This window comes from Papio anubis, chromosome 10 (assembly GCF_008728515.1).
Source record: "Papio anubis isolate 15944 chromosome 10, Panubis1.0, whole genome shotgun sequence".
NCBI classification, from domain to species: domain Eukaryota; kingdom Metazoa; phylum Chordata; class Mammalia; order Primates; family Cercopithecidae; genus Papio; species Papio anubis.
The window spans coordinates 1-26,595 of NC_044985.1; the positions used below are offsets into that span (position 1 = coordinate 1).

At 46.3% G+C, this 26,595-nt stretch overlaps 1 protein-coding gene across 1 annotated transcript; it reads left to right on the forward strand.

Annotated features, from left to right (window-relative positions):
• Positions 1-1,351: 1,351 nt before the first annotated feature.
• On the forward strand, positions 1,352-26,137 carry FAM168B (family with sequence similarity 168 member B). Its single transcript, XM_031651153.1, has 5 exons — positions 1,352-2,540; positions 18,301-18,443; positions 18,548-18,725; positions 20,945-21,069; positions 21,508-26,137. The coding sequence occupies exons 1-4, from the start codon at positions 2,468-2,470 to the stop codon at positions 21,055-21,057; spliced, it is 507 nt and encodes a 168-aa protein (XP_031507013.1). The 5' UTR covers positions 1,352-2,467; the 3' UTR covers positions 21,058-21,069; positions 21,508-26,137.
• Positions 26,138-26,595: the final 458 nt, after the last annotated feature.

The window sequence follows — 26,595 nt, forward strand, 5'->3', positions numbered from 1 at the left end:
CGGATCTCAGCTCACTGCAAGCTCCGCCTCCCGGGTTCATGCCATTCTCCGGCCTCAGCCTCCCGAGTAGCTGGGACTACAGGCGCCCGCCACCTCGCCCGGCTATTTTTTGTATTTCTTAGTAGAGACGGGGTTTCACCGTGTTAGCCAGGATGGTCTCGATCTCCTGACCTCGTGATCCGCCCATCTCGGCCTCCCAAAGTGCTGGGATTACAGGCTTGAGCCACCGCGCCCGGCCTGTTTTTTGTATTTCTTAATAGAGACGGGGTTTCACCGTGTTAGCCAGGATGGTCTCGATCTCCTGACCTCGTGATCTGCCCGTCTCGGCCTCCCAAAGTGCTGGGATTACAGGCTTGAGCCACCGCGCCCGGCCTAAACAGTGTTTTAAATAGCTAAGGAGGATCCTGAGTGCAGCTGGAGCCAGAGGAATGGCCAAAACCAATGGCATTAGCACACGCTTACAGTTCTCATCAGTACAATAAGACAAGGATTGCCTCTTGTAATCACCAGTTTTGTGCAAAGCTGTGAGGATGCTGAGGTATCTGCATTTTGCTCCTGTTGTTTGGTTAGTCAAAAGCAGGGATTGGTTAGATAAAGGTCTAGATAAAAATATTTTACGCTTTGTGGATCATACCATCTCTGTCATCACAACCACTCAACTCTGCCTTCGTAGCACAAAAGCAGCCGTAGATAATACTGAGCATGTAAGGGTGTGCGTGTTCCAGTGAAACCGCGACAACAGGCAGTGTGCTGAAATTGCCGTGTGGGCTGTCATTTACTGACTGGTCAAGAGAATTGGAGTAAAACACTTTTTTAGGCTTTTTTTATTTTTGGTCTACAAAACACGTTTAAAGGAAGATTTCTGTAATTTTCAAACTTCACTGCCAAAAGCTAAGAAGATATGAGAAAGGAAAATGCTTTTATGCAACTTTGTACTCTTACTGGCCATTGGAGAGTCTAGTCTATAACTTTTCTTTTTGTTTACATTTAATGGAAAAAAGTAACTCTTCCTCAAAATGCTTTCTTCCTTTTTATTTTTTTGAGATGGAGTTTCTCTGCCCGTGCCCAACCTGTTCATTTAATTCTTCATTAACTTATAAACAGTTCTTTTATAGCTGGGCGTGGTGGCTCATGCCTGTAATCCCAGTAATTTGAGAGGCTGGGGCAGGCGAATCACCTGAGGTCCAGAGTTCAAGATCAGCCTGGTCAACATAGTGAAACCCTATCTCTACTAGAAATACAAAAAATTAGCCGGACGTGTAATACCAGCTACTCGGGAGGCTGAGTCAGGAGAATCGCTTGAACCTGGGAGGCGGAGGTTGCAGTGAGCCAAGATAGCATCGTCACACTCTAGCCTAGGCAACAAAAACGAAACTCTGTCTCAAAAAAAAAATTATTTTACTATTCTTTTGGTGCTTATTATAAAGATTATACTGCTTTTATTTTTTTTATTTTTATTTTTTTGAGACAGTCTTGCTCGACATCGCCCAGGCTGGAGCGTGGTGGCACAATCTCAGCTCACTGCAACCTCCATCTCCCAGGTTCAAGTGATTCTTCCAGACTTTGTGCCGTGAAGTCAGATGAGGGTAACAGGACCTAGTGCGTGATACCCTTAGCACCCTTATTACTCTTGTTAAGTAATTATGTGATTTAGAGTTTGGAATGAAACTTCCAGAAATGTTATAATTGAAGCTGGGCACTGTGGCTTACGCCTGTAATCCCAGCACTTTGAGAGGCCAAGGTAGGTGGATCATGAGGTCAGGAGTTCAAGACCAGCCTGGTCAACATGGTGAAACCCCGTCTCTACTAAAAATACGAAAATTAGCCAGGCCTGGTGGTAAACACCTGTAATCCCAGCTACTCAGAAGGCTGAGGCACGAGAATCGCTTGAAACGGAGGTTGCAGTGAGCCGAGATCGTGCCACTGCACTTTAGCCTGGGCAACAAGAGTGAAACTCTGTCCCCCCCAAAATACAAAATAAAATATATAATTGTGACCTGTCAAAATTCTGAGGGAAAGCCAGGCGCAGTTCTCACACCTGTAATCCCAGCGCTTTGGGAGGCTGAGGTGGGTGCATCACCTGAAGTCAGGAGTTTGAGACCAGCTTGGCTGATGTGATGAAACTCCGTCTCTACTAAAAGTACAAAAATTAGGTGTGTTGGCATGCACCTGTAAGCTCCTTGGAAGGCTGAGGCAGGAGAATTGCTTGAACCTGGGAGGCAGAGGTTGCAGTGAGCCAAGATCGTGCCATTGCACTCCAGCCTGGGCGACGAAAGCGAAACTGTCTCAAAAGACGACAACAACATCGTTGGCCACACATAGTGCTCTTGGGGCTGCTTAAGTCAGTCCGTGGAGTTCTGGGGACGAAGGTAAGAGCGATGGCTTTGCAGGAACTCTGGTGATTGTGCGTCACTGCTTCAGTTGATGACATGAGATTGTTCTGTATTTTTCTTCAGCTGGTTTTCCCATGGGCTATGCAGCAGCAGCTCCTGCCTATTCTCCTAACATGTATCCTGGAGCAAATCCTACCTTCCAAACAGGTATGTGCTGGGTGATAAAATGCTTTGTACATACAGATGGGAGAGAAAGGTCAAGGGATGGATTTTGAGAAGGGTGGGTTTAGAATTAGGACTTGGTTGAGTCGATTTCTCAAGTTCATTAAATTAGCCTGTTGATAAGTGCAACAAAAGCTTAATTCTCACTGCACTAAAGCTTTATATACTGTGTTTCTCATGTCTTCCCACAAGGCAAATCTGTAATCACTAGGTTGTTAGAGTTAACTCTGCCAGAGCATCTGTTCATGAAGTAGTATCACCTACTAGAAACTGAAGACTCTTGCCATGCTAACAGGTGGAATTTCTATGTTAATGTTTTTAGAGATAATTTTTTGTTTGACTACTTTAGCACTCTGATCATATTTTTTTAAAAAGTATTATTTTCCATGTAAGGTACATAGGAATATTTTTAGATTTTGGAAATCACTGTTACTATTGAAAGTGGAATTGGTTTGGGTCTGAATCGTGAGGAGATTGGTTGTTTCGTGGGATTTCCTCCTAGGAGCCTGCACTCTCCGGTGTTTTCCTTTTGGACTTTTTTCACCCGCAGCAGTGGTGGTGCACACTCTGATCTGAGGCTGTGGTGTGGCCTTAATCCTGGGACTGCTGGGGCAGCTTTGTCCCTCACACTGGCCTAACACAGTTAACTCTGACAGAGGAGGACACAATAGCAGTGTCCTTTCCCCAAATTCTTCCAGTTTTGTGAATCATAAAATTCTGCCTTTATGTTCTGTCCTTACATCCATCTCTTCCTTTCCATTTCCACTATGACTACCCTTGTTCAGCCTGTAGTTCACAGCCTGAAAAAAACCTTCTTGACTTGGTCGTCATGCTCCCGAGCTTTCTCTCCCTGAGTTAGTGTTCTTCCCATTTAAACCAGAGCGATGCTCCCAGATGAGTTTTTCTCAGTGGTTTCCCATGACTCTAAGACACAGTTATGCCAAGAGTCTCGACTTTCAGTCCCTGGCTGTTTGCCACATTGGCCCATTTTTTTCCCTTTAGAGTGGTTTTCCTTTTGTGTTTTGCCTTGAAAGAACCATCCGTCTCGTAGTATGTATCCGTAGTTCATTCCTTTTTATTGTTAGGTAGTAGTTTGTTGTATGGAAATAAATATTTCAGTTTGCTTATCCATGTACCATGTGATGAACGTTTGGGTTATTTGCAGTTTTGGGCTATTAGAAATGAAAATGCTGTTAATATTTACATGCAGTTTATTGTGTGAACATATGCTTTGATTTCTCTTGAGTAATAAATGCAGAGGATTCGAGTGGCTGGTTATTATGGCAGGTGTGTATTTAACTTTGTGAGGAACTGCCAAACTGTCTTCCGAAATGGTGGTACCATTTTACATTCCTGCCAGCAGTGTTTGTGAGTTGCAGTTCCTCCACATCCTTAACAACACTTGGTGTGGTCAGTCTTTTTAATTCTAGCCATTCTAGTGAATGTGTAGCAGTATCTTTTCATGTGCGTATTTGCCTTCTGTGTGACTTTGGTGAAGAATTTGTATACAGCTTTTCCTGTATGTCGGTTATTGTTTTTTTATCATTGAGTTTTGAGAGTTCTTACCAGATATATGCATGTTTTTTCCCAGTCTGTGGCTTTTTCATTCTTCTAACAGTGTCTTTAAAAGTGGTTTTAAAAGTTTGGGCCAGGCGCAGTGGCTCACGTCTGTAATCCCAGCAATTTGGGAGGCCGAGGTGGGCAGATCACAAGGTCAGGAGTTCGAGACCAGCCTGGCCAACATGGTGAAACCCTGTCTCTACTAAAAATACAAAAATTAGCTGGGCTTGGAGGTGCGCTCCTGTAATCCCAGCTACTCAGGAGGCTGAGGCAGGAGAATCGCTTCAACCCAGGAGGCAGAGGTTGCAGGTCGCTGAGATCATGCCATTGCACTCCAGCCTGGGTGACAGGGTGAGACTCTGTCTCAAAAAAAAAAGTTTGATGAGGGTTAGTCGTTTTATGGATCATGCTTTTTGGTACCATACTTAAGAAACTTGTGTAACTTGGCTGGGCGCAGTGGCTCACGGCTGTCATCCCAGCACTTTGGGAGGCCGAGGCCTGCTGATCATGAGCTCAGGAGATCGAGACCGTCTTGGCTAACACGGTGAAACCCACTCTTTACTAAAAATACAAAAAATTAGCTGGGCATGGTGGTGGGTGCCTGTAGTCCCAGCTACTCGGGAGGCTGAGGCAGGAGCATGGTGAGAACCCGGGAGGCGGAGCTTGCAGTGAGCTGAGATCACGCCACTGCACTCCAGCCTGGGCTACAGGGTGGTGAGACTCCGTCTCAAAAAAAAAAAAAAAAGAAAGAAACCTGTGTAACCTAACTTCACAAATATTTTCTTCTTTTTTCTTGTAGAAGTTTTACACTTATAGGTTTTTCATTTATGTCTGTGACCCATTTGGAGTTAATTTTTGTGTGTGATGGTAGGAATGGATTGAAGTTTGTATCCTCGGCATACGTATGAATGTGGCATGTGATGATCATGCTGTAGACCACCATAACATAAGTTACTCTTTTAGGATTTTCAGAGGTAGCCCACTTTTACTCATGTCTTCATGGAGGCACAAATCAGTGTGAAAATGTACTTAAAACTTTCAGCTTTTTTATTTTACAAGAAGAACCTTGAGTTTATTTCAGGCTGACAGAGCTGTTCTTGCCAAAAATGTGCAGCACTGCCTCGCAGAGGCAGGGTAGTGTTTGGAGGCCGAGTGCTGCTGACAACTTCCCACCTTGGGCGCCTCTGGGGGCCACCCTGTGGAACATGTGCCACCCATCTCATTATTATTTTGAGACGAGGTCTTGCTCTGTCGCCCAGGCTGCAGTGCAGTGGTGCAGTCACACCTCACTGCGCCTTCAACTTTCCAGGCTCGAGCAATGCTCGCCCCTCAGCCTCCCGAGTAGCTGGGATTACAGGTGCACACCACCACACCCGGCTAATTTTTCTATTTTTTGTAGAGTTGGGTCTCACTGTGTTGCCTAGACTGGTCCCAAACTCCTGGGCTTAAGTGATCCTCCTGCCTCAGCCTCCCAAAGTGCTGGGATATTATAGCCGTGAGCTACCATGCCCAGCTTGTCACCCATCTTCTTGAACATCTCTCCTTTCTCATAGGGAGGGTAAGGCCTGTGTTGTCCCTTTTCCAAGACTGCTCTCAAATTGTTCTGTAATCTAGAAGCAGGGACAGGTAGGTAGCAACTGCAGCTGCCCAAATGGCCTGCCTTGTTTAGAGGGGCATCCGCTGATGGGTGCCAGGCAGTTGTTGGGTGCCAGACTGTTGGCGCACCAGTGCCAGATCTTCTGGTCTTGTAGGAGAAGCTGTGAAATTGGTGAATGAAAAATACAAGGCAGCCAGGCACGGTGGTTCATGCCTGTAATCCTAGCACTTTGGGATGCCAAGGTGGGCAGATCACTTGAGGCCAGGAATTCAAGACCAGCCTGGCCAATATGGTGAGACCCCGTCTCTACTAAAAATACAAAAATTAGCCAAGTGTAGTGGCACACACTTGTAGTCCCAGCTGTTTGGAAGGCTGAGGCAGAAGAATCAGTTGGACCTGGGAGGCAGAGGTTGCAGTGAGCCAAGATCGCGCCACTGCACTCCAGCCTGGGTGACAGAGCGAGACTCTGTCTCAAAAAAAAAAAGAAAAAAGAAAGTCTTTCTGATGTCCCACAAGTGCTGTTGGCCATCTGACCTGAGTCTGGATCAGAGCTGTGTGCCCATCTTTTTCTGGGATCCTCTCTGTTTTCATGTCTTAGGTGTTTGTTTTTAAGAGATGGGGGTCTTGTGGTTTCACCCAAGGTGAAGTCCAGTGGTAGTTACAGCGTTTTTCTGCTGAGTTCAGGGGATCTTCCCAACACAGCCTCCCAAACTGTTGGGATTACAGGCATAAACCACCACACCCAGCCTCATGTTTTGAATTTTTTAATTCCCTTTTCAGTGAGCCTATCCCTGTTTCTGATGAGCAAGCCAAAATTATCAGTATAAAAAATTTAAAAGAGAAGTTTTTCTCCCTTCCTGCTGCTTTCTCTCTGTCTCTTTCTCTTGCTTTCTCTCTCTCTTTCTCTGTGTGTGTGTGTGTATGTGTGTGTGTGTGAGATAGGATCTCACTTTGTTGCCTAGGCTGCAGTGCAGTGGCATGAACTTGGCTCACGGCCAAGCGATCCTCCTGCCCCAGCTTCCCAAGTACCTGGAACCTTAGGCACAAGTCACCCCACCTAGATAATTTTTTAAAAAATTTTGTAGAGATGGGGTCTCACTGTATTGCCCAGGCTGGTTTCAAGTTCGTGAGCTCAAGCAATCTTCTCACCTTGACCTCCCAAAGTGTTGGGATTACAGGAGTAAGCCACTGCACCCAGCCCCTGCTGCTTTCTTGATCTGCCTTTTGGTTCTCTTGCCATCCAGTTTGTACCCAATGCTGACTTGTGGTTTCAACGCTGTATATGTGGAGTTTGGCTTCCAGAGCACTTTTGTAATCCAAATGCCACGTATTTCTTAGCCCTCTTCCAATTGTAACATAAGAGGAATCTGAGAACCTTGTGATGAGATGTCTTTTGCTGAAGAATTCTATTTTTCGGAATCTGGAAATGGAGAAGGTGTCATTCATTCATTTTGTCCTCCTGAACAAGGCTGTGTATGCACACATCAAGAGTGGTGATATGGTTTGGCTGTGTCCCCACCCAAGTCTCATCTTGAACTGTAGCTCCCATAATCCCCACGTGTCATTGGAGGGACCTGGTGGGAGGTAATTGAATCATGGGGGTGGATTTTTCCTGTGCTGTTCCCGTGATACTGAATAAGTCTCATGAGATTTGATGGTTTTATAAAGGGCAGTTCCCCTGCACACGCTCTCTTGCCTGCCGCTGTGTAAGGTGTGCCTTTGCTCTTCCTTTGCCTTACACCATGATTGTGAGGCCTCCCAGCCATGTGGAACTGTGAGTCCATTAAACCTCTTTCCTGTATAAATTACCCAGTCTCGGGTATTTCTTTATTAGTAGTGTGAGAATGAATTAATACAACTGGGCTGTCCATTTTTGGAATCAGAGCTTTGGTTTGTGGAGTTAGCTGGATGTGGCTTATACTCCTGGCTGTGTCACTCCCTGGGTAAGTTGTTTAACTTCACCTTTGGCGTTGGAATAATGGATAGATAACTCCTTGATTTGTTATGGGAGGATTTCAGCACCAAGCCTACGATCAGGCACAGATGTCAGCTGGGCCAGCACACTGAGGCCTCTGTTCTGCTCCCACTTAGAGTCACAGGGACCTATAACTAGTATTTGTAATGAGGATCTGAAATTGTCAGAACAGTCTGTTCTTTACAAGGTGGTTTAGATGTTTATTACATTAGCACTTATTTTTAAAAGATACAAATGTTGGCTGGGTGCTGTGGCTCATGCCTGTAATCCCAGCACTTGGGGAGGCTGAGGCGGGCGGTTCACAAGGTCAGGAGATCGAGGCCATCCTGGCTAACACGGTGAAACCCTGTCTCTACTAAAAATAAAAGAATTAGCCAGGCGTGGTCGCGGGCACCTGTAGTCCCAGCTACTTGGGAGGCTGAGGCAGGAGAATCACTTGAACCCGGGAGGCAGAGCGATTCTCCTGCGTCAGCCTCCTGAGAAACTGGAATTACAGGTGCTCTCCACCACACTGGCTAATTTTTGTATTTTTAGTAGAGACAGGGTTTCTCCATGTGTGTCAGGCTGGTCTTGAACTCCTGACCTCAGGTGGTCCACCCACCTAAGCCTCCCAAAGTGCTGGGATTACAGACATGAGCCCCCACGCCCAGCATTTCTTTTCTTTTTGAACTCAGAATTATAGCCATAAAATGAAACCCTTGGTTTGTTTAAAAATTAAACTTCACACATGGCAGCCAAGCAGGAGAGAATAGTCTTTGGAATATTAATAGGCTGTGAGGTCCTGTGGAGCCTGTTTCTTTCCCTCTTAAAGGTTTACATTCACGTAGGTAAAAGATCGCAGCGCTCCAAAAGGCTTTTTAAAATGAACAGTAGCAGTTCCCTCCTCCCTTGTGGGAGCCCCCACGTTTCACTCCCCATGGGCAAACTCGAGCTCTTTAATTCTTTAAAGCTGCTTTTGCTTGTGATTTCCGTGCGTCCACATGACGTGTCTCTGCTGTTCCCTGCTTCTTTTCGTAAAGTGGCACTGCTTTACTGACTTCTCACTTTGCTGCCCCTACCTTCCTTCACAGTTCTGTTATTGTGGTCACATCAGCATTGTTGACAGCTCTGTCCTCTATGTGGCGATCCTGTTGTCCTGTGCCCTGTTGCAATTTCTTCTGCATCTACTGTGATTTCCCTGGAATTAATACTGTACTTACCTGGTATATTTGATTAGGTTTCTGTGACCATAGCATTACTTAAATCTCCAGCTACCCCCGATGTGTTGAGATCTCTTCTTAGCAATTTCCGATACATGTGTGTTGTGTTTTCCTGGTGAGCTCTGAAACCCTCCCTTCCTCTCTCTTACCTGGTCTGGTTGTCCTCTGGGCCAGACCCTGGGGGGTCACTCTTCCTCATCATCCCAGGGCTTGCTTTTGCCTTTCCCTTCTGCCTGAGTTTTCTTTTCTTTTTTCCTAGTTTACTCTGGCTTTGGCGGGGGATTTTCTTCAGTAAGCACCTGGGAGAGTATGGAAAAATCACAATTTTGAGATTTTCCATGTCTGCAAACATTTTATTCTGCACGCACACTTGGTTGATGGTTTGTCTGGATGTAGAATTCTAGAGTAGCAGTTACTTCCCCCCAGAATTTTCAGGCCTTTGCTCAATGGCTTTCCAGCTTCCACCACTGCTGCTGAGAATTGGGATACCTTGTTGGTGCCTGATTGAGTGTAACATTGTTTTTTCTTTGCTACTCTGTAGGATTTTTGCCGCTCCTGTTCAGAAATTTCATGATGCTGTGTTTTGGTGCAGATCTTTTCTCCTCACATGTACTTTAGGCTTCTGAATTTTTAAAATTTTCTAAATAAATGTCTTTTTTACTCAAAAATTATTATAAAAATCTGTGTGGTACGCAGTACTTTTGGGAAAAAAAAATGACCTATTTAAATAAAAAGTTTCTGGTTCCCGAACAGTTGGCATTCTAAAGTCAGTGACCCTGTGCATGTCCTTCCTGAGGGCCCAGCCAGGGTTGCTCGCAGGTTTGGTAAAAGTGGAAGGAGGGAGCTTCTGTTCTTCGCGCCGCGTGGCTTGCATCGGCACAGACGGGCTTCTTGGGGAGGGAGAATCTGGAAAGCTGTTGTTTTGGAAAGACCTAGCACTGAATGAATTTGGTATTTCAGGGGGCAGTGTATAGTTTTGGGTACGATGAGGTAATTGTGTATGTTTGTTTATTTGAAGTTTGTGAAGTTCCTGTTGAATTACTATGGAGGGATATGGTGGACTTACTGCTGAATGAAAAAAAAAAACTTAAGGAAGGTGACAAGCACACACTGTCTTTATTTTTAATTAAAATTTTGTTTTTACTTAGTTTTTTAAAAATTTTTAAAATTATTAGTTTTTAGAGACAGGGTCTGGCTCAGTTGCCCAGGCTGCAGTGTGGTTGTACAATCATAGCTCATTGTAACCCAGAATTGCTGGACTCAATGAGCGATCCTCCTGCCTTGGCCTCCTAGGTCGCTGAGACTACAGGTACACCCCACCATGCCTGGCTAATCTTTATTTTGTAGAGACGAGGTCTTGCTATGCTGCCCAGGCCAGTCTCAGAACTCTTGGAATCAGGTTATCCTCCCATCTTGGCCTCCTAAAGTGTTGAGATTACAGGTGTGCACCATAGCTCTTGGCCCCACACTAAGTCTTAAATTGATAGGGAGACCTGTTTGCCTTACTTGAAATGCACTTTTCTTAAATGCTGGCTAGAAAATGGTGTAACATTCATGCCTAAGCCAAGACCAGAGTTTTCTGGTGAGCGTTAGAACATAGCCGCACAGTCATAAGAAAAAGCAGTAAGATAATATATATTAAAAACTATTGGTCTGATGAGAAGTAGTTGACTTTTTTCAACATTTTATTGTAAAAACTTTCAGATATCACAGAAAAGCTGCAGAAATTTCAGTGATCATCTATATATGGATGCTAAGATTCTACGATTAAACTTTTTAAAGTCAACTTTTACAAGTAACATTTTACTTGTATCACATACACGTTACTCCATCCATCCTTCAGTCCATCTTATTTTTTGATGGGTTTCATTTCAGAGTAAGTTGTGGGCCTAAGTATACCTCACCTCAATAACTTGAGCGTGCACATCATTAATATTTGTTTAGTTCCTTTTTGGTTTTGGTTTTAAGTAAAATGTGCATGTGTGAAATGCACAGGTTTAGCATCCCATGCATTGCATGCTTCCTTCTTGGAGCAGTCGCTCCTTTTGCTTCAGCAAAACCTGCATGTGAGGTAGGTGTTGTAAGACACCTTGGGTAGGCCGGATGCGGTGGATCACTTGAGATCAGGACTTTGCGACCAGCCTGGCCAACATGGGTGAATCCTGTCTCTACTAAAAACACAAAAATTAGCTGAGCATGGTGGTGCACGCTTGTAATCCCAGCTACTCGGGAGGCTGAGGTTGGACAATCACTTGAACCTGGGAGGCAGAGATTGCAGTGAGCTGAGATCGCACCGCTGCACTCCAACCTCGGCAACAGAGCGAGACTCCGTCTCAAAACAAAAACAAAAAAGACACCGTGGGTGATTGGATTGGGAAACCTAGGGCTAGCTGAAGGGATTTCTGCTGCTTGAGGCTTTCAATAAAAGAAAAGGAAGACATCATAGGTGGGCGCCTCGACTGTGTATCCTACGGTAGGAAATGAAGCCTGAGAAAGGACTTCACCTTTTTCAGTGGATGTGGTGGGCCAGATGAGCGCTTCTGACTCAGAGACTCCCTCTTTGAAGAGAGGTGTTCTCAGATTTTCCTTACTTTGGTTTTATACTCTCTATTAGAGGTTCGTTCAGGTTGGCAGCTTGCATCTTCTCTTCACTCGGAGCTCTTTCTGCAGTTCGAACAGTGACGAAAAGGTCAAGGACTTTCTTGTTAGCAATGTTGATGGATGTAGGTCGTGGGTTTATTGCTTGTTTTAACAACTTCTAATAGCTTTTCCTTTTTCTTCTCATTCTTTAGTGAATCAGTTATCAGATAGAACTGTAACTTCTTGTTGCACGCTGGCTGTATAGATTGAACATGTTCAGTGGCATGGTTTGACTGTTTTTTTCCAGCCTATGCCTTACTACCAGGCCATCTTCCACATCAGCATCTTTCAGACTGCTGTAGAACCCTTCCTGCTGATGGCCTTTTTAAAGGCTGGGCAAAATTTTGTAGTCGTCTTCTTCTTTTTTTTCTTTTTTTCTTGAGACAGGATCTCTCTCTGTTGCCCAGGCTGGAGTGCATTGGCGCAATCTCTGCTCACTGCAACCTCCACCTCCCGGGTCCAAGTGATTCTCCCACCTCAGCTTCCCGAGTGGCTGGAACTACAGTCATGTGCCACCAAGCCTGGCTAACGTTTGTATTTTTAGTAGAGATGGGGTTTCACCATGTTGGCCAGGCTGGTTTCAAACTCCTGACCTCAGGTGATCCACCCGCGTCAGCCTCCCATAGTGCTGGGATTACAGGCATGAGCCACTGTGCCTGACTATAATTCATCTTCTAGGGGTGCATTTGGGTATGGTGATCCATGGGCCCTTTCAGCTAGCTTCCTTACTGGTTCTTTTACCTCATACATGACTGTTATATTTCCATGGAGATTTCTGGCTAGCGTACACTCTCTCAGTTGTGTGTCAGCATCTGAAAGTACTGTATACTTTTCACCTTGCGTATTTTTACTTTTTTTTTTTTTTTTTAATTTTGGAGACAAGGTTTTGCCAGCTTGGCCAGGCTTGTCTCAACTCCTAGGCTCATGTGATACGGCTGCCTCGGCCTCCCAAAGTGCTGGGATGACAGGCGTGAGCTACCACGCCCAGCCTTCCACCTTAATTATTATTTAAAAAAATTAGCCGGGCGCAGTGGCTCACACCTGTCATCCCAGCACTTTGGGAGGCTGTGGTGGGTGGATCACGAGGTCAGGAGATCAAGACCATCCTGGCTAACACGGTGAAACCCCATCTCTACCAAAAAAAAAAAAAAAAAAATTAGGCAGGCGTGCTGGCAGGTGCCTGTAGTTCCAGCTACTCCAGAGGCTGAGGCAGGAGAAGGGAAGCGGAGCTTGCAGTGAGCAGAGATTGCGCCACTGCACTCCAGCCTAGGCAACAGAGTGAGACTTGGTCTCAAAAAAAAAGAAAAAAAAAATTATGTATACCGAAAAGTCAAGCCGACAGTACAGTGAATGTCCACGGTACCCACCACCTAGATTCGCCAGTGATCTTTTCCCGTATTTACCTTGTGTAAGGATGAGCGTTGTGTGGTTTTTCTTTTCTTCTTGTGGAACCAATTCAGAATCCTTTGTGTCTTGTCCAGTAGACTTGAGTGTAGCCCTCCCTAACATGAGTGAGGAGTGCTTTTGCATGCCCGCACTTAGAAACAGCAGTTCTCTAATTTTAAAAGTAGTTCAAATTTACATTTGCCCAGTTATCCCCTAAGTTTTAAAAAACGTTTGAGCAGGACGTGGTGGCTGACACCTGTAATTCCAGCACTTTGGGAGGCTGAGGCGGGTGGAGACCACGGTGAAATCCCATCTCTCCTAAAAATACAAAAAAGAAAATTAGCCAGGCATGGTGGCGGGGGCCTGTAGTCCCAGCTACTCGGGAGGCTGGGGCAGGAGAATGGCGTGAACCCGGGACGCAGAGCTTGCGGTGAGCCGAGGTTGCGCCATTGCACTCCAGTCTGGGTAATAGAGCGAGACTGTGTCTCAAAAAAAAAAAAAGTTTGGAATCAGAATGTACTCAACATTACATAGTGAATTTTTTATAAAGTTGAATTTATGTCTCATTTCTTTCAATCCATAACAGTCTTCCTTATATTTTTTAATACTTTGACTTCAAAAGAGTAATTAGGAAACATTTCAAGTATTTACAGAAATACACGGGAACATAATTCCCACTCACACGTTGCCTGGCTTTAGCACAAGTACATGGGAATATAATTCCTACTCACAGCCAGGCGTGGTGGCTCACGTTTGTAATCCCAGCACTTTGAGAGGCTGAGGCAGGCGGATCACGAGGTTGGGAGTTTGACACCAGCCTTTCCAATATGGTGAAACCCCATCTCTACTAAAAATACAAAAATTAACCAGGTGTGGTAGTGCACACCTGTAGTCCCAGCTACTTGAGAGGCTGAGGCAGAAGAATCTCGTAAACCCAGGAGGCGGAGGTTGCAGTGAGCCAAGATCATGCCACTGCACTCCAGCCTGGGCAACAAGAGCGAGACTCCGTCCAAAAAAAAAAAAGTTCCTGCTCACACATCACCTGGCTTTAGCACAAGTACATGGGAATATAATTCCCACCTACACATCGCCTGGCTTTAGCAGTTATCAGCTTTTGGCTGATCTTTTTCATCTGGGCCCCTGCCACTTTCCTCTATATTATTTTGAATCAAATCTCAGATACTATGTTCGTCAGCTTTTTAAATATCTTTAAAGGATAATAAGAACTGTGTCATTGTCACACCTAAAAAATATTTTTTTTATTACTACCAAGATTGTAAACAGTGTTCATATTTCCAGTTATCTGTCATGAATGTTTTTAATTGTATGAAGAAAGGGAACCTTGTGGGTTTGTTCGTTTAAACGGTCGGAAGTTTGGAATGAGATTCCCAACTTGGAAGTCTAGCATCAGTTCTCAGGATGTGACACACAGAGGGTAGCTCTGTGTTTTGACACTTTTATAGAAAATTATCATCTTGGTCAGATAAGAGTTTGTTGACTTCTAGGAGGATCTCTTTTCAGGCTAGTGGAAATACGAGGCAGAAACTGGGATTAAGCTGGACAGCGGGGATCCCATTCGGCAGTGTCCTCCTTTGGGTACAGCTGAAGGTACCTGCTGGTGTCTGGCTGCTGCATGGCAGTGGGAAATGAAGGAGGTGGTGTGGCTGGGGGGAAGGGAGCCATCCAGGATGACCCTTGACCTCCTCCATCCCCACAGTTCTTTCATTTGAGACAGCCTTGCCCCACCCGCCCCTCTCTGAGCTGACTCCTCATTGCTTGCCAAGACTGCATAAAGTGTTGCTATGTTGGTGGTTTGTTTTCCTGTGATTTTTTTCCCCCCGAGGCCAGGCACCTTATGGGGAGGGCTGGATCTGTCCTGATCATCTCCGCTGTGACAGGGCATGGCCCCATGTTGATGGTGAATAGCCTCTCTGTGATGGTGTAATGCCTCAGTCACCATGACTAGTCACATGTGTGCCCACCACACACCATGCTTCCTTTTTCCATTCCTTCCCTGAGTTAGCTGGTGACTTAGGGGGAATTGGACTGTCCCAGGTCTCTTCCTGGGAGTATCAGTACATGGCTAGACAAACACTACCTTTTCCTTTATAATTCTTTGATGGCGTTCACGCTACCTTTTTCTTTTTAATTAAAGAAAATGTTATACAACCTCGTTGTGGTGTAATTGACATACAACTAAGCGTACAGATTTAAAGCTTCAGTTTGATGAGTTCTAACATGTATACACCTGTGAAGCTTTCCTTTTCACTTTCCTGTTTTAGCCTTCTTAAAGACGAGGAGATGAGCAGCCAGAGAAGGGAACTCTGTAACTGCTCTTGTCTTGAAACTTTGCTTTTCCAAATCCTAATGGAAAATCTGTGTATTCTGCTTTCCTTTGGCTAAGCACCAGTATTAAAAGTTGTTGTATTCAAATTTTGGCAGTGTTTCTGTTTACGGTTAACATAGCAGTGAGTGAATTTCAAAATATAGGAAGCCCTGGAGGAATCTTTTCTTTCCTCAGATGGAGACTAGCTGAGGTTGGGAGTTGCCTGATTTGGGTCGAAGGGTCAGGACTCTGGATGCAGACAGATGTGGGTGTCAGCACCCACTTGCTGTGCAGGACGGGACCACCTATTGTTTGGCCTGCCGCAGGTCTCAGCCGCAGCACCTCCCACTGTGAGACCTAGAAGGGCCTGCAGGGGAGTCTGAGAAGGCTAAGGCTGAGGCCTTCATGTTACTTAATTGATACAGTGTGCAGTATTTAGGTGGAAAAGCCCAGACTTCACCACTGTGCAATATATCCATGTCACAGAATTTCTCTAGCACCTGAAACAAAAACCCCAGACTGGTGAATTTCCTAGGGGGGCAGTCATTCTCTTTCCCTTTCAAATTAAAACGAAATATACAGACCAGGTACATATATATACAGGCTCACACCTGAAATCCCAGTACTTCGGGAGGCTGAGGCAGGAGGATCATTTGAGACCAGGAGTTTGAGAGTATCCTGGCCAACATGGCAAAATCCCGTCTCTACTAAAAATGACAAAAATTAGCTGGGTGTGGTGGCACATGCCTGCAGTTCCAGCTACTCGGGTGGCTGGGGCATGAGAATTGCTTGAACCCAGGAGGCAGAGGCTGCAGTGAGCTGAGATTGCACCACTACACTCCAGCCTAGGGAATAGAGCAAGACTCCATCTCAAAAAAAAAAAACCAAAACAACAACACACGTACATATTGCTAAACACAGCCCAATTGTGTAAAATGTTTTAAAAATTAACTTTTATTATTATTATTACTGTTTTGAGACAGGGTCTTTCTTTGTCGCCCAGGCAGAATGCAGTGGCGTAATTACAGCTCACTGCAGCCTTGACCTCCGGCTCAGGTGATCCAAAATTCTTTATACTCAGCTCATTTCTTAAAACTTGAGTATAATTTATGCACAAAACACCCACATATTAAGTGCTCGACTGGGTGGGTTTTGACAGTTGTACATGCCCATGGAACCACCACTCCAAATAAAACATGGAACACTTTGATCATCCGAGAAGGCTTCCTTCGCCCTCTCCCCTCTCTGATTTCCGTCACTGTAGGTAAGTTTCTTTGTCGTTAGGGAATAAATGGGATCGTTGCTATTGTGCCGCTCTGTTTCTGGCTTCTTTGGAAAGCTCAGCATGGTGTGAGATTCATCCATGTTTTTTCCTTTTGATTGCTGAGTAATGTTGATAGAAATATATCATGATTTATCCTTTCTCCAGTTGATGAAGATTTGGATTATTTCCCATTTTTGGCTATTAGGAATAAGACTGAACACTTCTTACAAGTCTGTCGTGGACCTGTGTTTTCATTTTTCTGGGGGAAATATTTGGGAGTGGATTGCTGGATGTTGGGGGACGTGTGCCTGGCTTGCGAAGGTGCTGTCTGACACGGGCAGCGTGTGAGTGCTCCACCCCTCCTGCTCTCACCCATAGGAATGTGAGATGCCATAAGCACTTGTATGGACGTTTGATTTACATAGTACAAGTTAATCCTTTTCAGTGTATAGTTTGGTGTGTTTGGACAGTTGTACACAGCTGTGTGGCCGCCACCGTCAGTGTACAGTTTGGTGTGTTTGGACAGTTGTACACAGCTGTGTGACCGACACCACATTTGGGTAAATGCACTCTTTTGGAAAGGTTCTCGCTTGCCCCTCTGGCTCCTGCACTGTGGGTTTTGATGACTGTGGATTAGGTTGGTCTTTCCTAGAGCTTCTGTCAGTACATGCATCCAGCATGTGTCCCTGTATCTGGCTTCTTTGACATGGTGTGGCTTTGCGATTCATCCATGTGCTTGTATGGATCAGCAGTTTGTCCCTTTGCTTGCTCAGTCGGATTTGTATGGATGCACCACCGTGTGTTTACCCATCTGTCTTCTGGTGGGCGTTTGGGCCATTGCCAGCTTTTGATCATTGTGAATATAGCTGCTGTGAACATAGCTGTCCAGAGACCCTCTCCCTCCCCTGAGACCAAGCCCCTCTTCTCTGTTGGGATCAGGAAGGGACACCTAACTGCTTATTCAGCAAACTGAATCACTTTACTAGATCGGGCCTCTTTATCTGCTTCTGGAGGTGGGTTGGTTTGCAGGGCTTTGGGGAAGGGCTGTCTTGGTGCCAGCTGCTCCTCGCTGTTGGCTAAGAGTGCCTTCCTCTCGAGTCTGCTCAGTCACCCTCCACTTCAGCTTGCCAGGCTTCAGCATGCTGTCTTCTCTTCCGTTCTTGGTGAGTTTTATGTCTTTTTTCTCTTAATCTGCTTTATCGTCATTTTCATGTCATTTTATGTGGGGACAAAAGCAAGTATGTGTGTTCAGCCTTCTCTCTTGACCCAGAGGGCTTTTTACCATAGAGTGCTTAGCCTGTCCTGGTGTTGGGCAAGCATCTCCTGTTTTTGCCGTAACAAACACCACTATGATGAGCAAGCTTACAGTGAAGTCTGTGTGTGCGTAGATCCATGTGCACTGCTTTCAGACAGACTTCTAGAAGTGGAATTGTGGGATTAAAAGGCATATATACTTTGGATGCCACATTTAGCACCAGGAAGGCCATTCCAATTTTAATTCCAGCAGGACAAGACGGTTTTTATTTCCTGTCCTGTGTGAGCATTCCATCTGTAGAACGTTCTCCTTTGGTATTTTTTCCTCCTCCCCAACACCCTGCCGCCACACACACGTGCATGCGCACACGCACACAAAGTGAGAAATGAAGTCAGAACTTAGTGGAGGAGAGCGGGGGCGGCAGTGGCAGCAGGCCTGGCGAGGTGCGTGGGGCTGACACGCCACTTGGCTCCCCCTGCATGTGTCTCTCCCTGTGCCTGGACCGGCTTGGGTGAACTCAGGCCATTGCCTTGTTTGTTTCAGGTTACACTCCTGGCACACCTTACAAAGTGTCCTGTTCCCCCACCAGCGGGGCTGTGCCGCCGTACTCCTCCTCCCCGAACCCCTACCAGACTGCTGTGTACCCCGTGCGAAGTGCCTACCCGCAGCAGAGCCCGTACGCACAGGTATGCTTTGGGTAGACACTGTCGTGTGGGAAGGGTTGATACCAACTGAGCACTCATCCTTTGGCCCTGGGACCCTGTGTCAGTTGTCTCTCTTCTCCCCACAGCAAGGCACGTACTACACACAGCCGCTGTATGCAGCACCTCCTCATGTCATCCACCACACCACGGTGGTGCAGCCCAACGGCATGCCGGCAACAGTGTACCCTGCTCCCATCCCCCCTCCTAGAGGCAACGGGGTCACCATGGGCATGGTGGCTGGGACCACCATGGCCATGTCAGCAGGTAAGTCCTTGTTCCTGCGGTGTCTGCCTTGTGGTGTCCCCTAGAGGTGGGGCGGGGGAGAGCTCACAAATCCTCTGAGCCTTGGCTCTGGGTTTTCATAGCTATAGTTGTGTGGAAGGACAGAAAATTCTTTGGGGAAGAAACAGCACGTTATCTTTTATTTTGCCTCCCTGAGTGACCTCTTGTGGAGAGGCCTTTCTGAATCTGATGGGCTCACTTTGTTGGTGAACTGAGCCATTTGGCAGTGCAGGATGTGCCCCCCTCTCCTCCCACCCCCACGAGCATGTAAGACTTGAGCAGAAGGAGGACACTGTGTGTCCCGGGGTGGCTGGCCCTCTTCCTTTCCCTTGAGGGGAGCTTGTCTTTGAAGGTCAGTTGTCTTCATAGGGATGTTTTCATGCATCTAGAAGAGCTGGTCTTCTGTTGATAGAAGGAACAGCTGCCTGTAGAAATCCTTCGGCATTCATCTATTGTACTTTACTTCCCAAGGCCTCCTCTAAGAAAAATAAACCATGGAGAGATGAGGCTCCTGTCTCGGATGGGCACATCTCTGTGGAAGCTCTGGGGGCTTGATCTGATGTCTAGGGATTGGGTGACCACCCATATGGATTCACCTCCTGGTCTGTGGGTCAATATGGCCACCTTTAGGTCATGCCCACACAAAAGCGTACTGTTTCCTCCTTGTTTTTCTGGACTTGACTTCAGTGTAAGGAGATTATGCCAGAGAGAAGCATTCTGGGATATTATGTGTGCTTCAACCTAGACTCTGATTTGGTTTTCTCCATACTTATCTGTCAAGGAACAGGAAACTGGGCGTAGACAGAAACTGCTGGTTTGAGGCACAGGGAGGGAGGGCAGCGGGCACCGGGTTGGGTGTGGGCCAGGTGAGTGAAGGCCGCTGTGTTGGAGGTGCTGCTGGTCCATAAATGGACTCAGGTAGTTGCTGAGTTTCTGCAGTTGTAGGAAAAATAGATTTTTCTTAAAGAACTCAGAAGTTCATGTAGTTTAGAATCATCATTTCTTGTTTTATTTATTTATTTATTTATTTATAATATTTCTGTAAGACAGGGTCTCACCCTGTTGGCCAGGATGGAGTGCAATGGTGTGATCTCAGCTCGCTGCAACCTCCGCCTCCTGGGTTCAAATGATTCTCCCTCCTCACCCTTCCCAGTAGCTGGGACTACAGGCACCCGCCACCACGCCCCGCTAATTTTTTTTGTACTTTTTGGTAGAGATGGGATTTCACCATGTTGGCCAGGCTGGTCTCGAACTCCTGACCTCAGGTGATGCACCCGCCTCGGCCTCCCAGAGTGCTATGCTTACAGGCATGAGTCACTGTTCCCAGCCTCTTGTTTTTTATTTATTTGTTTTTACCATCTTAACTTTTTGTTGTTGTTGTTGAGACAGGGTCTTGCCCTGTTGCCCAGGCTTGAGTGCAGTGCACTGTAGTCTGGAACTCATGGGCTTAAGCCATCCTCCCAACTTAGCCTCCTGAGTAGCTGGGACTATAAGTGTGCTACCACACCTGGCTAATTTTACAGCTTTTTTTTGTAGAGCTGGGAGCTCACTATGTTGCGCAGACGCATCTCAAACTCCTGAGCTTAAGCTGTTCTCCCGCCCCAGCCTCCCAGAGTACTGGGATTACAGATGTGAGCCCTGTGCCAAGCCCATCTTAACCGTTTTTAAGTACGGTTCAGTAGTGTTAAGTATATTCACATTGTTGTGAAACAGAGCTCCAGAACTTCTTTATCCTGCAAATCTGAAACTCCTGTACTCATTAAACGCTAACTCCCCATTCTCCTTTCTTTCTGTCTCTGAATTTGACTAGGTATTTCATCTAAGTGGAATCATAAAATATTTGTCTTATAGTGACTGGCTTCTTTCTTTTAGAATTATGTTCTTAAGGTTCACCTATATTGTAGTCAGAATCTCCTTCCTTGTTAAGGCTGAATTATACTCAATAAAAATTATTGAGTGTGCTTTATGAAGGGGACACACAAAAGACTTTCACAAACATATTGTCTGTGGAAGCTTGCTGTGTGGAGACAATTTTTGGGTGTGGGAGATTATCTAATGAGAGTCTGACAGTATCTGGGTCAAGACTATCCCTCTTCCTGTATACCCTCCTCCTTGCAAAGAGTCCAGGCTTGTGTGCGTGTTGGGCACTGTGGAGCTGTGCAGGAGGTCGGCCTCATGTCATGTGCTGCTCTTTCTTCCAGGTACCCTGCTGACTGCTCACTCCCCAACTCCTGTCGCCCCCCACCCAGTCACTGTGCCCACATACCGGGCCCCAGGAACACCCACTTACAGCTATGTGCCCCCTCAGTGGTGATCACCTGCAAATGTAAGTGACCAGTGAAGGCTGGGCCAGCCTTTGATGAAAGGGCATTTCCATGGGACAGTGGCAGATTTACCACATATTTAAGCACTAACGAGGAAAGTGTGCCTGACCCTGGATCCAGAGGCAATGCAGTATTTAAGTTTTTTGTTTTTATTGAGACATTACAGAGTAGAAGAAAGAAGGAACCATTGATTACCTGCTGTTGACACTGTCCGTCTTGAGCCTTCCTTGGAATGTGCTGTGACCCCCCCACCTGCCTGCTGCAGGAAATAGGGCTCTAGTTGTAATTGGGGATCTCTAGGAAGGAAGTGAGAACCAGGTCCAGCAGTTTTGCCCATTGCTGCCCTTTCCGACCGTGGTGGACCTCGTCCTACTTGAGAGTTTGGAGTAGCAGTGCTGGAAGAGCTCTGTGTGACTGAGTATCTGTCTTCCTTTCTGCAGGTTTGAGGACGGAGCTGTGCAGTCACATTATTGGGGATTCCACAGCTGGTGCTGCAGGCCTTGCGCCTCCAACCAGGACTTTCTTCTTAATGCTCTCGACACTTAGCTAAACACGACTATATCCCGGCCCAGCAGGCCCCAGCGCCGTTAGTCTCCAGCTGACTCTGTGGGTTGGTCTTAAAGCAAATTCTGTTTTGTGGACTGCCTGGCAATTTTTTAGCTAACTGTAATGATAAAAGGGAGTATTAATCTATTCTGAATCATATCTAGTTGAATGCATGTTTAAAAAAACAAACACAAAAAGCTTGCTCAATCTACCTGCAGTGACTGATGCAAAACCATCATATGCAAAATCCAAAGGAATGGAAACGTATTTTACAACTTGTATCACTAATGCACTGTTGTAATGTTCGCAAAGTCTTCAAGTTATAAGTGTTAAAGTGAATTTCTTCATAGAGCATCTGAAATATCTTAGATGATTCTTCAACCTTTTGGGGTTGATGTGGGTTGCCAGTTAGGGATGTGGACATTTTAGTTTTCAGCAACCTGTTTCTTTGGCACTGACTGAGGGAGTTGCGAGGTTTGCGAGACAGTGGGGAAGCCACAGCTGCTTGGGCGCAGCCGGTTCATGGGCATCCCTTTGAGTGTAGGCTTGGTGGAGTCAGTGGGACAGGGACGTGCTTATAGCTCACCGTGAAAGATCATAGTAGCGTGGCCAGTACAATTTGGGGCAAGGGGGGTGGTTTTTGTGTCGGCAAAGCAGTTTCTCTGCTATCTAAATTTTCATTACAGTTCTCTTACAGAGAGACGATGTTTTTATATATCTTTATTGGAAAAGTCCTACGTAAAACTAAATTATTTTCCTGGGATGGAAGAAATGTGAAAGAGAAACAGCCATGCTTGCAGGAGGTATTGTCCTCTGCTTTATTTAGCTTAGAAAATCATTCCATTTTTTTTCCCCCTGGAGAAATGTTTGAATCAGTTGAAAACAGGTAGGCATTGCTGTTTTTCCCCTACAAAGAAGGACAAAGGTTTCAGCTGTATGTTATGAAGAAAGTGGTATATTTAAGAATGACTTAAAAGGGAACAAAACTTTATTTAAAATTCCTCCAATTTCTTGTAGAAAGGCAGGGCCGTGGATGTGTCTGGAAATGTAGAAACCTGTAGCTGCTGCTGGGATCAGCCACCTGATGGTGGTGACTGGTCTGCTGAGGCGGGCTGGAGGGGACGCTTAGAGATGGGTGAGGGGGGGCCAGTGTCTGTTGTCTGTGAGCCGCTCCTGCCATCTCTTTTGCAGCTGAGGGCCCTTGGCACGAAGCAGGCACGGACAGCAGAGAGGGCCAGGCGGTGCTGGAGTGCGTCTGCTGGCAGGGTTTATTGTGGGAGAGGAATTGGAGTTTAGAATCTGAACCTTGTACATAAGAAATCAAGAGGCTTCCCCCACCCCGCCCCCAAAGTATGCCCACCCTGTATCCATGAGAGCGCGTGTCTGTCCTCGGGGAGGGTCGGAGTGGGGGTGGGGGATGGAAGGCCTGGGTCCCTTTCAGTGGCTTCTGCGGCAGGAGCGTGCATCGTCTTCCCAGTGAGGTTGTGTTTTGAGTGCTGTGGGCTCTGGTGGGGAGGGGGCTCTGCTCCTCCCATTTTGCTGGTAGCTGGGTCAGGGCACTGGCGCCCAGTGAGGATGCCCACTAGCGTTCTGCCCCAGTTGGTTGGTGGGGGGACACCTGACCACTGAGCCTTTGGTAACCTTATTTTTTATAGTAAGTACTCCTCATACTTTTCTTTTTCACATCTTATTTTATAAGAAATTTAGGAATATTTTTGCATGGATCATTGTAAACAACAGATTCTTGATTCCTGATGTCTATGAACATAGAATGTTTACTGAGAAGTACTTTCAAATGCTTCATGAGCGCTTACTCCGTCTTAGTGTCTGTGTGGGGGGCAGACGCTCGCCGCTAGTGTCTGTGGTGGGGGGCAGATGCTCACCGCAGGCACGCGGTTCGGGCCCCTTACTTCAAGTCTCTGTTGCTAATTCCATCTGTTTAGTGGACGGTTGGCGGGATTAGTAGGTTCTAAGGGTTCCAGGGGTTCAGCTGACCAAGTAGCAGAGAAGTCTTTTTTTCCCCAATTGAGTGCTAATAGATTAGGATAAAATACTCACAATTTTAGTGTATGCTTTTAAAAAGCTCCACACAACAAAAATTGAAACATACACCCACAGCTCCTGTGAGGGCTGGAGTCTTGGGGTTCGGGAGGAGGGTAGAAGTTAACAGGCATCTCTTCAGGCTTGCTTGGGACTTGGCACACACAGGATGAGTGTTTTTACAAGCGCCGAATTAAATGGTGTTTTAAAGAGTGGGCGGCATCCCCCGCACACATACGCCATTTACATCAGCTTCATCAACACTTTTCTTCCTCCCTATAACTTAACCTTTTTTCCCTTTTGTGAAGTTCAGAGGCTTTATGAAATAAGTTTGCATTGCACATCTGTGCAGAAATCTTTCTGACTTTGAAACTGTCAGGACATCAGCTGTCAAATACAAAAGGTAGATATCAGGTAAGAATCTGGACTTAGGGAATAGTCACAAAACTGTCATAGGTTGTAATTTTATCAACATTTGCTTCTAGTAAAATTAAAGTTAATTAAGAAATAGAACTTGGGTCAAAATTCTGTTACAAAGCTGCATAATTTGTCCCCAAACATATGGTGGAGCATTCTGAGAAATTTGCTTTTTGTGTGTTTGACATTCCTAATTTGGGAGTCCTTCAGCTGAGTTACTGTTCTTTTAGAAGTTGAGACAGGCAAGCAAAGGACTTAATTCATGTAAACATGGACATCATGATGGCTGTTTAAAAAATATTTGTTCTGCACCTTCTCCCCTGAGGCTTGGGAGTGTGTTCCATCGTCTGTTAGCTGCTGCAGTTTCTCTGCTCATGGAAGTCTTGTTTGGATCTGTGCTGGGGGCTGAGCATTTAGTGTGAGCCAGTGACCCATGAACTTGCCGCTCTGTGAGGGCCAGAGTCAGTGCCAGTCGTGGGAATGGGCATGAAGGCACTTCCAGAACCGTTTATGTCTCTCGTGAGCCATCTGTTAAGAACATTCTTCTTGGTGTGGTTTGTAGGCCTAGCTGTCACTATTCCGGGAAACTTGCTTGAGTGCTATGCAAATGTGTTCACAGGAGATAGGGGTGGTCCTGAGCCTTGGGCTGGGCGCCTGGTCAGTGAGTGTCCTGCCTTTCCCCAGCTGGGCTCCTTCTGGTGGCATCATCTGACTGTGATGAATGAGGTCTGGGAAATAATTTGCATGTATCTTGGGGACACGACAGTAACCAGAGGAAATACATTATTACAGCAACTTGCAGTGTACTAATACCTGTCAGTGTTGGCCCCCGTAAGGTATGTAAGGCATCTGTGAGTACCAGTGAGTGCTGGTGAAAGGCCAACAGGTACCAGTTATGTAAGTATTGGTGTCTGCTTTAAAAAAGGAGACCCAGACTTCACCTGTCCTTTTTAAATATTTGAGAACAGTATTACTCGGAGCAGCTGGGCCCCCTTCACCTCACCCGACAGCTGACTGTTTTGTATGTCCATTGTCACCAGTTTGGCTGTTGCCCGGACAGGACAGGACCTGCAGTGGGCACGGCAGCAGGTGGCGGGGCTGTGGCTTGAGGTGGGCGGCAGCGTCTGGTTCTCCTCTCTGGTGCTTTCTGAGAGGGTCTCTAAAGCAGAGTGTGGTTGGCCTGGGGGAAGGCAGAGCACGCACGTATTTTTCCCCCCAGTACCTGTGCATTTGTGAGTCTTCCCTCTGGGCTCTCTGAAGGGCAGCAGACTCTTGAGTATACTGCAGAGGACATGCTCTATCAGTAGGTCCTGAGGGCGCCAGGGGCTCAACTGACCAAGTAACACAGAAGTGGGGCTGTGTGGCCTTTTTGGTTAGGAAACTGCACGTTTCGGGAAGTTTGTGTCTTTCTCCTATGCCCATTATTTGAAGAATAGAGAGCCTGTAGGGATGGCCTTAGTTTGGTCCACAGGACTAACGTGAAGTCACTTGGGAAGGGGAGACAGAGGAGGAGCGGCGTCTGTGTCGGGACCCCGGATCTGCAGAAGGGTGGTGTGCTCCCAGGACTGGCATGACAGGTGTCTCCTCACCACAGGCTGTGCCCATGAGTCCCTGTGCAGACCAGTGGGCAAGGCAGCTGAGCCAGATCTCGGGCCAGTCGTTTGTGTTCCTGGCAGGGTTGCTGTGCTGGCCACACGGAGAGGTCCCTAGAGAGCCTCATGGATTGTAACTAAAGAAGAAACGGTTCCTTTTTGTTTTTTTTTAAATGATTTTTAAATACCATTTTTTACACCGTTCTCTCGGTACTTTTTTTTAAGCTGAGTCAGCATTGTCTTCCAGTGTTAAAGGCATCCCTCACTTCTTCATTGAACTTACGTATCCATGCCAAGGAATGGAATTTCCATCCTGAGCCAGTTCAATTAGGTGTCAATTGATACTATTTTAATTTTTTATGCAATCTGATAAGTAGATGAGCTCAGATTTAAAAATCTCAAAAGCACGTTTATTGTAACAAGAATTGTTATGTATTAATACTGCAGTTTTCAATAAAGATTGACTTGTGTTGCATATTGTGGTTTTCATGATTTCTCCATGTGGGTTTTGTCTAGAGGTGGCATGACCTGACTGGGAGGTGCTGGGGCTTCGCTCAAGTTGGGAGATTGCCAGGGGTTTTGAGAAGGCCACCATGACGTCCAGCCCGTGACCTTGGCAGTGCTGAAGAGTGTGGTGGAGGCAGCAGGTTGCCGGGGACCATTTTCCCAAGTGGGACAGGGAGGGAAGGAGCGGCATGCTCCCCTCTGGCTTCTGTGGCCAGGGTCTTCCTGGGAAGACGTGTTCTTCCTCGGACGACCGACTACTCAGCCAGGAACTCACGTGGGCCAGCTCCAGTCAAACACAGGGAAGCAGTGGTTTCTGGGTCTTGAGTGCGAGGGAGGGCAGAGCTACCTGTATCCCCACCAGCATGGCCTGGCCCTGCCCTCCTTCCCCATTGCCGCCAGCCCCACCTTAGCCTGTCTCCACTAAAG

Excerpts from the sequence above, each read along its gene's own strand:
- FAM168B (XM_031651153.1), top strand. The coding sequence starts at position 2,468 with ATGGGCTATGCAGCAGCAGCTCCTGCCTATTCTCCTAACATGTATCCT. Across the intron at positions 2,541-18,300 it reads AAATCCTACCTTCCAAACAG|GTTACACTCCTGGCACACCT; the intron begins GTATGTGCTGGG and ends TGTTTGTTTCAG. Across the intron at positions 18,444-18,547 it reads AGCAGAGCCCGTACGCACAG|CAAGGCACGTACTACACACA; the intron begins GTATGCTTTGGG and ends TTCTCCCCACAG.